The sequence below is a fragment of the Gorilla gorilla genome, chromosome 17 (genome assembly GCF_029281585.2).
Source record: "Gorilla gorilla gorilla isolate KB3781 chromosome 17, NHGRI_mGorGor1-v2.1_pri, whole genome shotgun sequence".
Lineage (NCBI taxonomy): Eukaryota > Metazoa > Chordata > Mammalia > Primates > Hominidae > Gorilla > Gorilla gorilla.
Window position 1 is genome coordinate 91417612 of NC_073241.2, and position 17095 is coordinate 91434706.

The 17095-nt window shown below is 33.2% G+C and overlaps 1 protein-coding gene across 14 annotated transcripts in view; it reads right to left on the minus strand.

Moving 5' to 3' along the window:
• PIGN (phosphatidylinositol glycan anchor biosynthesis class N) overlaps window positions 1–17095 on the minus strand; it is a 291867-nt gene that overhangs the window by 194231 nt on the left and 80541 nt on the right. For 7 of the 14 annotated variants that reach the window (XM_055368735.2, XM_055368734.2, XM_055368728.2 and 4 more), the window contains 7 exons: window positions 15963–16054; window positions 13203–13311; window positions 11486–11594; window positions 8090–8173; window positions 7327–7429; window positions 1947–2049; window positions 227–313 (listed from right to left, as the gene is read on the minus strand). In XM_055368735.2, coding sequence (XP_055224710.1) covers window positions 227–313; window positions 1947–2049; window positions 7327–7429; window positions 8090–8173; window positions 11486–11594; window positions 13203–13311; window positions 15963–16054 — 687 coding nt within the window. The remainder of the gene's footprint in view (window positions 1–226; window positions 314–1946; window positions 2050–7326; window positions 7430–8089; window positions 8174–11485; window positions 11595–13202; window positions 13312–15962; window positions 16055–17095) is intronic. The other 7 variants (XM_055368740.2, XM_055368738.2, XM_019014269.4 and 4 more) reach the window with 1 other exon arrangement.

Sequence of the window (17095 nt, forward strand, 5' to 3'; positions counted from 1 at the left end):
ATATCTGAATAGCAGGAATATATATATATATACATACATATAATTATTTATACTTTTCTATAGTTCAAAAAAATTTTTAATGTGAATTACATGAGAAAACTATAGTTCAGGGAGGTTAAAGTACTTAACACCACTATTAAGTGATGGGCAGAAACACCTTCCATGTCTTCTTACTCCATTAAGTGGGAGTTGCAGCTCTTTAAACCAAAGTCTCCACAAAGGATACAAGGAAAAAGGCCCTACGGATGTCATCCAGATATAGCTGTCGAAACTGAGTTATATCAGTATTATAAGAGAACTGGATACTGGTGACCTGTGAGATAATAAGAAAAATATTAATGCACAGTAACAGTTGGCTTATTTCTATATTTGAAGGCAAACTTACAATGGCTAAGTTACAATGGCTAGAAACATGTCCTGTGCTGACAAAAAAATAAACAATAAATAATAAACAATAAATCTTTCCCTAGGGTTTAATTACACCTTAATAAAATGTGCCAAAAGGTAAAATATGTTGCTAATAATATATACAACACAGTTGCAGTGTTGCTATATGTGTAATAAAAGTGAGAATTGAGTTTTTTCCTATCTTATATAAATGGTTCATTTTAAAATCCCTATATAATTCTTCCTTTTTCAAAGACTAATTTCTCACAGTGTCCTGATCATCTTAAACCTAGATATGGTATCATATTAAAAGACATGGTAAAATTAAATGTTTGTTTACTTGTCCTTCTATTAATTCTATTTGCAGAGAAATTTTCTTTCTATAAAAAAGCAACATATTCCTGTCTTTGGTAGAACAGAAAGCCACTCAATCCAACAAGGTGAGTGCACTCTTGCTTAATCACCCTCCACAAATAGAACACTAATGGGTGAGTTTAAAGGTAGACTTTCCCCACTCCTACTTCCCATGTAATTTTCTAGTAAGTTCTTGGGATGTTTTAATACTCTTTTCTAGAATGAAATATATTTGCTTTTAGTTAAAAACATAGAATTTAAAAAGTAACACAATAATCCTCAGCCTGACAAAATATTTAACATTAAGGCTAATCTCTGAGTATTCACATGAATCTGCTCAAAACTGCTTTCCATGTATTATTTTAATATTCAAGGACTAAAAGTTTAAAACCAGTAATTATTAAATATGCCTCAATAAAGTTTCTTCTTTATTGAAATTAATCATTCTGAATTATCAATAACAATCTACAAACTCAACTGGAGCCAGATAACGATGGATCAACTATGAAAGTATTTTCTGTAATATTCATTTTATCCGACCTTAGTAAAACTGCAAATATTCTATCACCAATTTCTCAGAATTACCATCAGCTCTAAATATAGACAAGAAACATCAATTTAACTCTGTAGCCCACCATGATAAAGGTATCCTTAAAAATTGGTTGGATTTTAGCCAACTCAAAGTATTATGTGTTGCATACACAATCTAAGATTTGGACTGAGGCCACAATCATTAAGGCAGCAGAATAAGCAATTTGGATTAGGATGACCAGAAAGTGAAAAATAACAATAGAAACTTAAATGTCACCTTATAATAAAATTCATAAATTGACTTGTGACAACATTAAAATTCTTCCAAGATAAATTGACGGAAGGAAAAATTGGATGTGAAATATGAAGAAAATAAGATAAAAAGCATTCTTTTCTCTATTCCTTCCTTATATTGACTTTTTTTAAATCAATGATTCTCAAGTAATCACTAAGAAAAGCCCAACCTATACAACAACAAAATTGTGCTTTTCTGTGATAAGTAAAAAATCTTCCTTATCTATTATTAAGTTTAACTTAATTATTAATGCCAAACAACTAAAACTTTTAACACTAAAATTTTAAGTAGAAAGAATTTTTGAAGTAACATTGCAACTTCCTTATAGGATAGAGACTAATAGTCTCAAATAAAAACAACAATGACTTTGACCAGCTACCTTTTGTTTACAGCAAACACCAGATTGTTGTAGAGTTTCTTGTTCTATGTTTATCCAGACAAACATCAAACAAGACAACACTAGTGGAAAGAGAGCTTCATACCTAACAGGTGGGGAAAGGTAGAAATGAAAAGAAAAAAACAGTAAAATAAGTAAAAATGCAAATTTACACTGAGGTCTTTCTCAAAATTAAAATAATTTGATAATACTTCTAAGTCACAATATTACAAAACTTAACAAGAAAGTAGGAAAGTAATATTTAAATTTTAACTCCAACATCATCTTTTTTGAGTGATGTGAAATCTTAAGATAATTATGTGTTTAAAATAATAGAAATATATAAAAGCCATTCATAAAGCAAATGACAGATATACATAAAAGAGAAAGAAGGCATGAAGACAAAGGTAAAAAGATAATTATTGAGGTAAAATTATTAACATACATAGAAGAGGAAAAGGAACACTCAAAATTTTCAAAAAAATGGGCGCAACAAGAACACAAACACGAAAATTATGTTTGACCTTACTGATAACATATGGTAATGAAAACAACGGTGAGATATCATATTTGCCAATATTAAAACAACAGTGTTGGCCAGGCATGGTGGCTCATGCCTGTAATCCCAGCACTTTGGCAGGCCAGAGCAGGCAGATCCCGAGCTCAGGAGTTGAGACCAGACTGGCCAGCATAGTGAAACCCTGTCTCTACTAAAAATACAAAAAATTAGCCGGGCGTGGTGGTGTGTGCCTGTAATCCCAGCTAACTCGGGAGGCTGAGGCAGGAGAATCACGTGAACCCGGGAGGCAGAGGTTGCAGTAAGCTGAGATCACGCCACTGCACTCCCACCCAGGTGACAGTGTGAGATTCTGTCTCAAAAACAAAACAGTGTTGACAAGAATGCGATGAAAAAGGAACTCTCATATGCTCTCTATAGGAATATACACTTTCTGGAAGACCATCTGATACTATGTATTAAGAATCTCAAAAATATTCATATACTATAATGCAATAAGGCCATTTCTAAAAATTTACCCTGAGAAAATAAGCAGACATGTGCTACAATTTCCATTATAAAGATATCTGTTGTAATATTGTTTACAGAAGGGGGAAACAGAAAACAACCTACATGTCCACAGGGGGATGATTAAATGTGTGGTACACCTACAGGCTGGAGTGTAAAATGGACACAAAAACAAAGAAGAAATGCTCACGAGACAACACAGTGATAGAAGCCTTTTCTAAACAGTTTCCGCTTTGTCTGGGGTAAATGTTCCACCTTCATAATCCCTAAATGCTCTATTATAGTACTTATACCATCTTAATCACATGTCTACCTGTAAGAGTCTATTATTACTTTATAAAATCTTTGAAAACCAAGTCTGTCTGTCTCATTACCACTGCTGGCCCAGCTCACAAATATTTGCTGAGTGAGTTATTTATCTAATCAGAAGTTACAAAACAAAACAAAGCCTTATTTCCTTTTTGAGTCTTTCAACTGCTGAACTCTACAGCATATGCCACTATTTCCTAAAGATAAGAAAGCAAAAAAAAATCCAAACACTTTAAATGCTATTATAAATTGTAAAATTATAACACTGAAGACTGGGCAGAAGGAAAGATTCAGGTTTCAGAAAGCATACACAAATCACTTGATATATAAGACTTAGAAGGCCCAGGGATATGAACAGATACCTACACACATGAGAAAATATCATGAGTAAAACAAGTACAGAAAACTGTACAAAGTAGTGCCACTTTTGACCTGTTAATATAACATTTGATATTCTTATTTAAAAATGGAAATACCAAATACTGTTACATATTTGTTACAGATATGATGAAATAGTACCCCTCATATATAGTTTGTTGTAGATATTATACATTGGCACTGTTCTTAAGACAATTACAAGTTAAAAAAAGAAAGTTCACACCCAATGGCCCAAATACACTATACGAGAAGTGAACAAAGGAAATAATCTAGACTATGAAAAAGCTTATGCATAAAAACATAACTCAAAATATTATTTGTGATAATAAAAAGTTGAAACAAAATCCATATCATGAAATATTAAATATCTATTAAAATGGTGGCTAGAAAGCCTATGAGCCACCTAGAAAATGCTTCTGAAATAATGTTAATTAGAAAAAAAGATCCAAAATAGAACATGTACTGTGATTAATTTTACGTTAAAAAGACAAATACGGGGGTAACACGAGAAAGAAATATACCAGAACATTAACAAGAGTAGAGTTAATACATGATTTTATCCCTTATTCCTATTTTCGATAATGTGATGACACTATTTTTCCAATGATTTTTTAAAAATTGAAAAACAAATATTTAGAATGCTTGTATCCTTGGCCTTTCTTTAAAGTTCAGTTCAACATCATTGATGGCACTAACTCAGCTTTCCTATTCAAGCTCTTTCTCTAGTCAGTCTTCATTTCATACAATTCACAACTTCATTAACTCACAGTAACTTAATTGTTTGATTTTGTAATTGCCTAACACTGTAAAATATAGTTCTTATTTTATAGCAGCTTATAACTCTATTGTACACTAGCAGTACACTAATGGTTCTGTGTGATTGCATAGTGCTCTGGACACTGGAGATATGAAAGAAAAAACAACTGTCGATTAATTGAATTAAGGTGCATACTCTGAACAAAAGGCAACCGTCATTTTTTTAAAGATTTGAAGTTATATATGAAGTTATTGTTTCCTAATATTTAAAAACATAAATGTCATAGTTCTACAAATAGTAGAATTTATTTCCTTTCAAAAACTATACATTATGATCACTTTCTTTTGTAAAATGGAGATGAATAAACCAGATAAAGATAATCTTCCTATGGGACTTTATCTCTTAAGACAATCAATAGTTCATATAAAGTCTGTATATCTGCATTAATAAACTGAAATATCAATTAAATGTCATCACCGGCTCAGGGAGAACATAATGAAAACTTACTAAATTAGGATCTGCCGGTTTGGTCTCTGTGCAAATTGAATAGGGCTGACAAGGCATTTAGCTTTGTATTACAGTTTGCTAAGCAAAGGAATAATGCAAAGAAAATTTCAAAGGGAAATGTTTAACCAACTTTAACCAAGAGAACAAACTATTTTCAAGTATTACAATAGCTCCATTTGCATAAAAATAATTAAGTGCTGATTAAAAATGAATCTTCTTTATTCAATAAATCAAGGATGCATTGTAAGAATTTAGGATTACTGCTGCTATATTTCTATATTATAATATAACTACATTTCTTTTAAATACTCTGTAATTCTGAATATTCACTAATTTACGTAGAGAACCATCCAGGTCATCCAAAATGGTGAGGCTGAATCATAACAGGTGGACTGTGTTTTGCAAAACTGATTTGACACTGAGAAGATGTACTGATTGAAATCACTGAACTGTGCTATTTCAAGATACTCTTTTTAATTTTTTTTGGCAAAGCTAGATATACTTTCTGATGTTGAATAGTGTATCTCTTAATGAATTCATTAACAAGGTCATATAGTGCCTTATTATTCTGATTTTAGGTATAAATTTTCACTTTTTAGATTTTCTTAAAATAAGTTATGATTATGATTATGCTTATTATGATAATTTGTTTTGGCATCTCCTATGACTATTAAATTGATGATTTAAAATACTTATCCCCTATGTAAGTTACATGATTAACTCATGCTACATTATGAAATAGTTTTTTCATTCAAAATTAAACTTCCATTATCCTTGCTTCTTTCTCTCCTTTTCTAATCCAGCAAATCAGATCTATTTTTATATTTGTTTACATTTTTTAGTCAACTACACATCCCTTTAAATCTGTTTATTGCTTTAGAATTTGAGAGTTCAAAGAAGAGAAAGGCCTATTGATTAAGAGACTGTACAGAATTTAGTACATATTTCTGGATGCTTTCAAACATTTATTTCCTTAAGTCAACCTCTGGGTGTGATCTCTTAGTAAAACTCACAAGTCTTCCTGAAATGGTAGGTTAGAATAGAAATTATTTTAACTTCTGCTTCCTTATATAGATTAAAAAGTTGTGCATAGTTGAATTCATTTTTACTCTCATAGATTCTAATTTAACAAAATTATTTATCCTGAAATTTCACTAATAAAGGGGGAAAACTGTGAAAGATTTTAAGCTTTCATGATGTTCATCACTCTTGAATAACAGATGCTCATAAATTTCCAGTTTTATTTTAAAGTTCTATTTCAAAGGTCTAAATCTCAAAGGAAGCCTATCTTATAATCTTATTAGGTAACTGGTAAAAATTTCCATGACATTCATATCACATCTTCAGAGCTGTGGCCCACATCTGGTTAGGCAGGGGGAAGGGAAACAAAAGGAGATAGACAGCTTTGGTGAAAAAAGGGTTTAGGGCCCCACTGGATCATCTCTTATATGAGACTACAAGAACTCCTGGGGTCTAGGTCACTTAGGGTGTTAGAGTCTACTGTGGGAAGACTTTGAGAACATCTCTCTAATTTTGAACTATGACAACTAAGTTTCCAAAAGGGAGAACCTGAGCCTTAGACCCCAAATGGCTTTACAAAATCATTTGAACTGTGAATAATCTCATAGCATAATGGTGAATCCCTAGGTTTAGTCTAACTTCAATCAAGATTCTGTATTTGGGCCAAAATTCAAACTGTTTATGAGTGGTGTTTATTCACTGTTTGTTCTAGTCATTGTTTGTTATAATGTGCACATTTCTTGCCCTCATAAAGATTTAAGTAAGGACAAAATTCAAAAGCAAGAAAAGAATTCTTCAAAGTTAATGGACAGAGTATATCCCTGTCTTCACTGAGTTCTAGAAAATGCTTTGGGATTTACCCCAAGTCAGGCTGCTGATTTTTTGTTTTGTTTTGGTAAGAAAATTTCAGTCTTAAATAAAAATCTTTAAAAGTTTTGGGAAAATATTCTGAAGGTTCTCTGAATCAAATGAATATTTGAACTGTGAGATATGTAAGATTAAAAAAATACTATATTCAAAGAAGAATGGACAAATCAAAGCATAATTTAAAATGAATACAAGGAATGCAATAAAAATAAAAATCAGTGAGACAAAATTCTTCCACAATCAGAATTTTTTAACATTATAGTTAAATGGTATTTTAGCAACTTCAGAAAAGAGAAAGACAAAGACAGCAAGCAATACCATGAAATGGATTTAAAAAACAGAAAACAGAAGATTACAGATCAAGTCAGATACAGTTCTCACAGAGAAGAAAATATTTATAATGTATCCCTCAAGATTTAGAAAACATTTTTTACTTCCAGAAGTTAAATACTAATAGAGAAAATATCAATATACCATTTAAAACTTGCTGCCATAAAATTAAATTGTTAAAAAGTTTATACCCTGTGCTTAGAAGTAGGTAGGTTGACATCAATGAAAGAAGTATGCTGAACAATCGCTGAAAGAGAACTGGAGAACTCAGTAGTGGCACAATCAAGGAAGAGGCTGCAATGAAACAGAACAGGTCATCTGTCAGTATAAGAGACACAAAAAAAAATGTTAGCGTAGGGCCGGGTGTGGTGGCTCACGCCTGTAATCTCAGCACTTTGGGAGGCCGAGGTGGGCAGATCACCTGAGGTCAGGAGTTCGAGACCAGCCTTGCCAACATGATAAAACCCCGTCTCTACTAAAAATACAAAAATTAGCTGGGTGTGGTGGCAGGCGCCTGTAATCCCAGCTACTCAGGAGGCTGAGGTAGGAGAATCGCTTGAACCCGGGAGGCAGAGGTTACAGTGAGCCGAGATTGCACCATTGCACTCCAGCCTGGGTGACAAGAGTGAAACTCCATCTTAAAAAAAAAAAAAAAAAAAAAAAGTTACTGTAGAAGCCCTGAATAATCTAGTATCATTTATGGCATTTATTGTTTTGTGACCTTGAACATGAGGCTACATTTCCCCTAATCATAGTCAAGCCTCACATTTTTAATTAACATTACATTTCATTTTTTTAACTACGCCCATATTTTCTCAATTTATATTCAGCCCAGATAACTGTAATAATATTAACTCAAAAATGAATTATTTTCTAATGAAATAAAAGTATTACTCAAGATGTAGCACTCTTTGCTTAATTAGGCATTTATATCTTAGTTCAAAGACAACTTACTCCTCAGAAACTGATTTTTTCCTAACCCATTCCTTCTCCAAGTTTTCCCACTGTAAAGTATGCACTGACAGTTGCAGTATGCCCCTTGGAAAAGAGAAACAGGAATGACTTCACCATGTATGAGAGTTGTATCGACTCTCCCCCGGGATAATAAAAGCAACTACCCAAGTGGAGGAAGGGCAGATGAAGTGGGTGGGGTGGCCAAACATAAACTCCTCCATCTCTATTCTGGGAAGGAAATGTGCATAACTTCCTAATCCCCCTAGTGCTCTAGAGGTTGAAGATAGACAAGTTGGGATGAAATCCCGGCTGAATCACTTACTAACTGTTTAAACCATAGGGCAAGTTCATTAACTGATCCAAGCAGAAATTTACCCACCTGTCAAATAGAGATAACATTAAAAAGTTGTGAGGATTAAATACAATTTCACCTATACAATGTTCCCTGAGCATAGTGCCTAGCACATAGTGCTTAGTAACTGTTAACTGTGGTTATTATTAGTGGTTATTATTAGTCAACATCTTCTAAATTAAGTTACATGTAATGTCAATTTCACCTAAAGTCAAGTCACTGCAAGATTTAAGACTATGAAGTTACATTTTTTAATGCCCTTAGATGAGTAGCTTCTGACTTTTTTTCCAGATGTGTAGTTCCAATCATAATAAAGTGATACATATTTTAACTGGAAGGAATAACATTTCAATATGTCTGATTTTAAAAGTCAGTTAATCTGTTGGACATACGGTGGTTGTTAAGAAATAAAAAAAAAAAAGCAAATAATAGAAGTCAGTTCAAATGAGACCTCTTCTGTAAAACTGTACACATTTTCTGTCCTTGTTTTACTTTTGTCTAAATGATTGATAAGGTAATAAAGGGGAAATAAGAGTCTCTATTCTAAATGACATAAGTAGAACCAATTTCAAAATATACCATCCATTTGGAGATCACAGCATATTAAGCAAAAATGCTCATTAAAGCTAGACCATGGTGTATCTGTGCCTAAAAGAGATCTTTGGAGATACTGATGACTTACCTATGAGTTAACTATTTCATGTCTTACATCATTTTGTAGGTATCCTCTAGAACCTAGCTCTACCAATCCCAAGGAGAAAAGATCTTGTTTAAAATACATGCCCAGAGAAACTTTCATGTTTGGCGAACAATAGCAGTAAACTGATTCTGAATCTCCTCACCATTCCAAAACAATAATCAAATCAATAAGGACAATAAATAAAATCATATAGGATACTCCAAATAGAGAAAGAAGCATATAAAACACTGCATAATGTATAAGTGTGCTCTGCTACAACATAAGATTTGACAGAATCTTCTTGACAGAATCTTCAATTTGTTGTAGTAGAGCACACTTACACATTATGCAGTGTTTTATATGCTTCTTGAGAACAAGCCTACGAGTCATGTTAGTAAACATGAATGAGCTCAACTCACCTTTTTAGTTAAAAGAAAAAAATTTGTCGAATTGGCATATAAAGCAAAACCTAACTCTATGCAGAATACAGGAACTAAACTTAAAACACAGTGATTCAAAAAGGCTAAAAATAAAGGCAAATGGAAACAGCACGAAATCTAGAGTTGCAATCCTGATACCAAAGTATACTTCAGACCAAAAACAATCAATAAAGCAAAGAAGAACACTTTGTGATGTTAAAAGTGACATTCCACAATGATAATGTAATAGTTATGAATATTTTGCTTCAAACAACATATATAAAACAAAAATTATGACATCCTTCACAGAAATAGAAAAAATCCTAAAATTCATGTGGGCCCACAAAAGACTCTGAATAGCCAAAGCAATCTTGAGCTTTTAAAAAAAGAACAAAGCTGGAGGCATCATGAAGTCAGGCTGAAGGCATGATTTCAAAGTAAACTACAAAGCTATAGTAACCCAAACAGCATGGTACTGGCATAGAAACAGACACATAGATGAATGGAACAGAATAGAGAACCCAGAAATAACTCCACATATTTATAGCCAACTCATTTAGACAAAGGCACCAAGAACATACATTGAGGAAAGGACCGTCTCTCCAATAAACGGTGCTAGGAAAATGGAATATCCATTTTCCAAACAATAAAACAAGACCCTTATCTCTTACCACATAAAAAAGAAATCAACTCAAAATGGATTAAAGGCTTAAATGTAAGACCTGAAACCATAAAGTACTAGAAGAAAACATTTGGAAAACACTTCAGGACAGTAGTCTGACAAAGATATTTTGGGTAAGACCTCAAAAGCACAGGCAACAAAAGCAAAAGTAGACAAAGGGGATTATATCAAGCTAAAAAGCTTCTGCATAGCAAAGGAAACCATCAACGGAGTGAAGAGACAACCTACAGAATGGGAGAAAATATTTGCAAACTACCCATCTGACAAGGAATTAATAACCAAAATATATAAAAAGTACAAACAATTCAACAGCAAAAAACCTATTAATCCAACTAAATAATGGGCAAATGATCTGAGTAGACATTTCTCAAAAGAAGACATTCAAATGGCCAACAGGTATATGAAAAAATATTCACTATCACTAATCTTCAAAGAAATGCAAATCAAAACCACAATGAGATATCATCTCATCCCAGTTAGAATTGCTATTATCAAAAAGATAAAAAATAGCAGATGCTGGCAATGATGTGGAAAAGGGGGAACCTTTGTACATTGTTGGTGGGAATGTCAGTTAGTACAGCCACTCATGAGGGGTGGGCCCCCATGACCCAAACAACAAAAATCATCAAAAGATGTAAAAGTTAAAGCATATGTCAAATTATTCACAGGCATTACAAAGTGTCTTTTCTGAACAAAAAACTTGGGCTCAAAACTTGCTCTTGTCTTCCAACTGGAAGGGAAAACCTAAGTCCTTAAATTACATGTTTGCTTCACACATATATTCCAACATTCCTAATTAAAAGGACTACATAGAAAAATATGCTTTCAAATGTCTAACTAGCTTTAAAAAATATGTAAGGTATACTAGTCGATGTTATTTTCAGGAAGGGAAACAGATAAAATTTAAACATTTCCCAGTCCCTGTGTAAGAACAGAGAATTAATGAATTGGCACGAAAATGAAGCATAAGATCCTCTTTACCCTTATCTCTTTTGGAATCACTTAGTCAAATCTTATGAGATGTTAATAAATACATAGCTTTATTATCAGGTCATAAATATTCTATCAAATTATCTTATTAACACATGCATGCACATAAAAATTCTCTTTGTTAAATTCCAGCAAGAGATAGAATAGCTAGTTATTATTATTTTCCTGCAACAAAATTATTTCTTTCAATAACAATGATACAGACATAAACAGATCATTTTAAAATAACTAAGTTGATGTCAAATTACCTCACTTGGTTTGAGTGGCCTCTTACCTAATGTTGCCCAGCTAATAATTTGATTCATGAGAGGCAGTCCTTGCTTCCTGAGTAGACTACTCTGGGTGCTATACACAACATACATGGAGAGCACTGTGCTCAGCACCTAAAGACAAAGATGAAATAGGTTAAAAAAAGAGAAGGTAGTGAAAGACTATAACTAGCAAGAATGTAAGACATTCTTATTTCTGAGATATTTAAATGTGGAAAAAATGTGTATCTTGGAATCAATGAAATAAGTGGACAGTACAGGAACTGATGCAAGTTAATAAACCTAATGCAAAAATGAATTTTGTAACAGAGTTACCTAATACTCAGGGGTATGTCTAACAAAGCACGTAAGAATGTTAGCATGATATTCTTGGCTACCCTAGAGAGAGATTCAGAAACATTCACTTCTGTCAAAGTACTTATTATTCTGGATACATTCTGTCAAAGCTACTATGGCTTAAGTGTAAAGCCAGTCAGAGTACCATTTAAAAGGAAACATATGTTCCAATGGTTTGACAGGATTTTTAACAAAAAAATTCTTCTCTTTTTATAAGTTCCCTGTTGCTCTCCAAAAATGAATTTAACTTGTGATGTAATCTTTCAAATGTTGTATATTTTTATTTCAGAGTGTTCTTGGAAATACCATCTACTATCCAAGCTCTATTCTTGAGGAAATTTTTTGAAAACACTCATATGAGTTTTGCTTTTTGTCTGTGGTCTAGACGTGGTTATTTATTTATTTATTCAGTTAAAAAGAAAAACATGTTTTCCATCGTTATCTATGGACAAAGTTGTCATTTTATAGACTATCACATGATATGATCTCTGTCACAACCCTATCAGATATCATCTCTACAGATTAAAAACAAACTGAAGTGGCTGTGTGGTGGCTCACGCCTGTAATCCCAGGACTTTGGGAGGCCGGGGTGGGTGGATCACCTGAGGTCAGGAGCTCAAGACCAGCCTGGCCAACGTGGTGAAACCCCGACTCTACTAAATATACAACATTAGCCAGGCGTAGTGGCTCTCGCCTGTAATCCCAGCTACTCAAGAAGCTGAGGCAGGAGAATCGCTTGAACCTGGAAGGCAGGGGTTGCATTGAGCTGAGATTGTGCCACTGCACTCCACCCTGGGTGACAAGAGTAAGACCTCATTTCAAAAAAACACACACAAAAAACAAAAAAAACACACAAACTGAAATCAAATTACTAAAAAGTACCCATCTAGTATGCAGCGTAACTGGGAACTGACTCAATTTTGAAACATCAAGTTCAAAGTTATTTTCACCACACCAAAGCCACCAACCATTCTGAAGTTTATTTTCACCTGGGACATTAACTGAAGTCTTAAACTGGCTATTCTTAATATAAACATACCCCAGGCTGCTTTCACTTCAAAGAAGTGACCTTCCCTGACCCAGATGAGGACAATGTAGAATCTCAGTCCAGACGAAGCCCTTTTCAGTTCAACTTTTTGGTCAATACGGTTTCCATAACCTCTGCTCTTCAGGCATCTCTGGGCTGCCTCTTATGGACCTTTTGCTATTTCATACCTCTTAAAGAACACATTTCCATGTAGCATCTTAAATGAAAGCTTTCTTCTCAGCTGGCAGATACTAAGTAGCATAAAGGTAATGGCATTTTATGAACATAATTAAATATAACCATAAGATACATTTCAGTATATCATTAGTATAACATAGTATTGAAAATCTGTAACTGACCTGTAATAGATGTACCAATAGCTCTTCCTTTATAAAGCTATCTTTTCTTTTCATGAGAGATGTTACAACACACAGGGATAGCAGAAGAACCAGCAAGCCTGAACCCATCCTGTTTTGAAATACAATTAATTTTAAATTTTCTTCAGATATTTACGAACACATATCAGATGAAAATATGAGACATCTTACTCTAATACAGAACCTCTCAGTCATTTGGCTTAATCAAGAGGAAGTAGCAAAATGGGTACATTTTCAGATTTTTAAGAAAACTTTTAAGTTTTAAGATTTTAAGAAAACTTTTAATCTTAGGATAAAGATACTGCTGGATGGGGTTATTTGTAACCTCTCCCCACAATTTTCTAAGTATCTCTACCTTGCTTCTATAATTTAATTTAAAAAAATTTTAGGCATATCAAATACTATAATATTTAGCCTGAATTGGGCAAATTTACAAAAATTTACAATATAAAAGATAGCTAAACAAGTATATTATCAGTATCTACAACATGTATTTTGTGATTATGAAACTTACTCATGCAAAAAGTATCTACATATATAACCCACATTATTTCTAGCAGGAAAAACAGCTCCCTTCTGTGACAGACCTTGGTATTTTCCTTAGCTGCTCCTGGCTGAGGGAAGGGGTAGGCAGTGGTCACATGGGTGGCATGCAGGTGAGGCATTTGTACAGTAATGAAATAACAGTAAGGAAACACACCAGGTATAGTATGTTTCCTAAAGTCAAAGGTGACTGATACCAAGGAAATGGTGCCCTATTGTTGAGCTCTTTCTCACCTCCTTAACATCTGAATAACATAGCACAGCCAGAATTATGCTGAGGATGAAATCCAGAACCCAAATAGAACTAAGAGAAAAGGAACTGGTTGAAGAGAAAAAAGAAAGAGCAAAAAGCAGAGGTGGACACCTAAGAAGAATGCAAAGCAGGAATCCCCAGAAAAATGCTTGATGGTTGGTTGTGATGCTTCAAATACACTCTTTGAGAATCCTAAGGAGAAAGGTAATCGTATATTCAACATGGATTATCATTAAAATTTAGGAAAAAATAGTCACATATGATCAAGATTCTTTGCTTTTTTTCTCTTTCTTAATTTTTAAAATAATTTGGTATTTAAACTTATTGGCAAATATGTTTTTACTTTAGAACACTGGAGTAACAGATAACAGACATCACAACCATGTTGTACACGTTTGCTTTTTCCTTTAATTGTATCCTTAAATGTTTCACAAAATCACATCTTTGTAATTTTCTGAAGAAGGGAGATGCTGTGACAGATGAAAAGGAGAGTAGAAATTTCCCCATGAACCAGGAATCAAAATAAATAAGTTGCAAATATAGCTAGTAGGATAAACTTAAAATCACTGAGCAATTTAAATTTAGAGGGAAACAATATAATTTTCTAAAATATAAATTAGATTTCTCATATTTTAACAAGTTTATTTGCTTCCCACATTCATCTTTAATAGAATACGCAAGTGGCAAATTTATACAATTTCCTTCCCTTTTAGCATATGATAAATTCTGCTCAACTATGCCAATACTGCTTGAGCAGGACTGATAGGCAGAGACTGACAAAGGGAAGGAAAGGGGCTTTATAGAAACAATACAAGAGCTTACAGAGCTATCTGAAGCAAGAAATAAATGAAAATATTGGAATTCATTTTGTCATATACTATTTATAGGTTATGACAGTTGCAAAATGTTTTTACCTAGTAACACTCTAATAAAGTATGGCTTAGATAGTATGGTGTTAGAATTCAATACAATTATTTTGAGCTCTGCTAATAAAGTGACTTCCCGGGATATTTCCTGATCTATTGCATATTGGTATTCTCATACAAATAGGAGAAAATGTATAGAATCTCATAAATCAGCACATATTTTTACAAAATAGTATTTAGTTAATCTTCCTTGATTTAAAAATATATACCATTATCCATTACAGACTTGGTTAAAATGTTTTAAAAAATGCTTATAGCATTCTGAAGAAAGTAACAAAGATGATTTATTTAATTTCTAATTCCCATGATTAGACAATAAGAGAGGAAATGTTAAATGAAATAATGATCATACACACACTCAAACAGCCCATAATTTACTGGACAATAAAGTGCAGTTAAAAGCAAAGGTAACCAGTTATTTTATAAATTTATTTAGGTCTATTGAAGAGAAATAAATATGGCAGCACGGTAGGGAATTTAGGTAATATATGCAGAAGAATTTTCAAACAATTTGAGTGGTTAAACACGGGAAAGCTGGCAAGGTAAATAGAGTTTCCTCCCATGGAGATCTTTACATTCAATTTAGAATAGCAGAAAATTTAATTTTTACATGACATTTTAGTGTGGACATGATTAAAGCAAAGAGGGCTAACACAGTAGCTTTGAGACCTTTTTGTTTTGGCAACAGAACGTTTTTTCACGTGAAACTAAAACTTTTACTGATTCCTCCAAGCATAAAAGAAAGAAAACCTTCTAGACTTAAACAAAAAAAAAATGGGCGGGATTTTAAGTTATCAGTGGCACAATTTCATTATGAAAGCCCGAAAGCATCTACTAGGAGGTTTAATGACTCTTAGAACCTAGGCCAAAATCATGACTAATGGTTTGATATTGGTATTTTAAATTCCCGTTAGTTCACATGATTTTATATTCTTGACCAAGATTAGGTTCAAATTTTACAGTGTTAATTGAGAAAAAAAACTGTATTGAAAATAGAATAAAATACAATATTATTCATACACTAGAGAGATGTCTGGCTTTCGACCTACAACCGGCATCAGCGGGAACACTGCCAGGAGCAAAGAGAAGAAAGTCCAACTCAGTGAGGTCATCTAAAATCAAGAAAAAAGTTATCTTTAGACAAATATGGTATAGAAAACTATCATTACTGTTTCACAGACTATATGACTGTGAAGGTAAAAGGAAAATGCAAAGCCTTACAGCTGTTTATTATTTTATTTTTCAAATACTTTCTAGCAGAATCAACAGCTAACTACTTTAAAAAGTAATAGTTACTATTTGTGAAGGTCCTGTTGCATAGCAGGTATAGTATTAGGTATAATATGAGCACTTTCTCATTTAATTCTCACAATAACCTCAAGAGGCAGGTATTATCATTCCCAATACATCAGATGACGAAACAGAGCTCAGAGAAGTTAAAATATAAGTAGTACCAGGTCCATGACAAGTAAATAAAATAACCAGTATTTAAACCTGCATAAAGTGCTTCATTCAATTTAGGTTAGACCATATATTGACGAAGACATCTATAAAAAAGGTGACCTACAATAATCACCGAACAACTGAGCCCAGAAGGAAAATAAGTAAAACTACTTTTGTAATTAGATTAAGATCCCTCACAAATTAAAAGATCAATAATCCCATTCATTGAAGATTTTTTTATAAATTCTCAGAGTAGAAAGAAGATATCTTCCTGCTACTTCTATCAAAAAGTATCAAAGTGGAAATATAAGAGCATTCTTTGTAGAAGCACATTGTAATTCCCTACGTAGCTGAAGGAAGAAAATCAAGACTGACTATATTTTTAATAATCTATAATAAATACATACTTATCCAGAAAAAAAAAAAAAACTGAGTGGCTCAGGGTAACGAGGGAGGTGTTTCCTGTGACTCACAGAGTGCAGACCCCTAAGCCACTGGGCTGTGCTGCTCTGGGCGACTCCTCGCCTGGTCCATTATCAAGATATTTGAAACTAAACAAATCCAGGAAATGCTTCAGAGATGGACATATCAGTACAACTTATATAGCATTTCAATTACCACATAACTGGCCCATTTTGATGTGAAAGTCTAAGTGAATTACTGAAACCTTAAAGGTAATGTCAGTCCTCCTATCAATATGACTAGGCTCT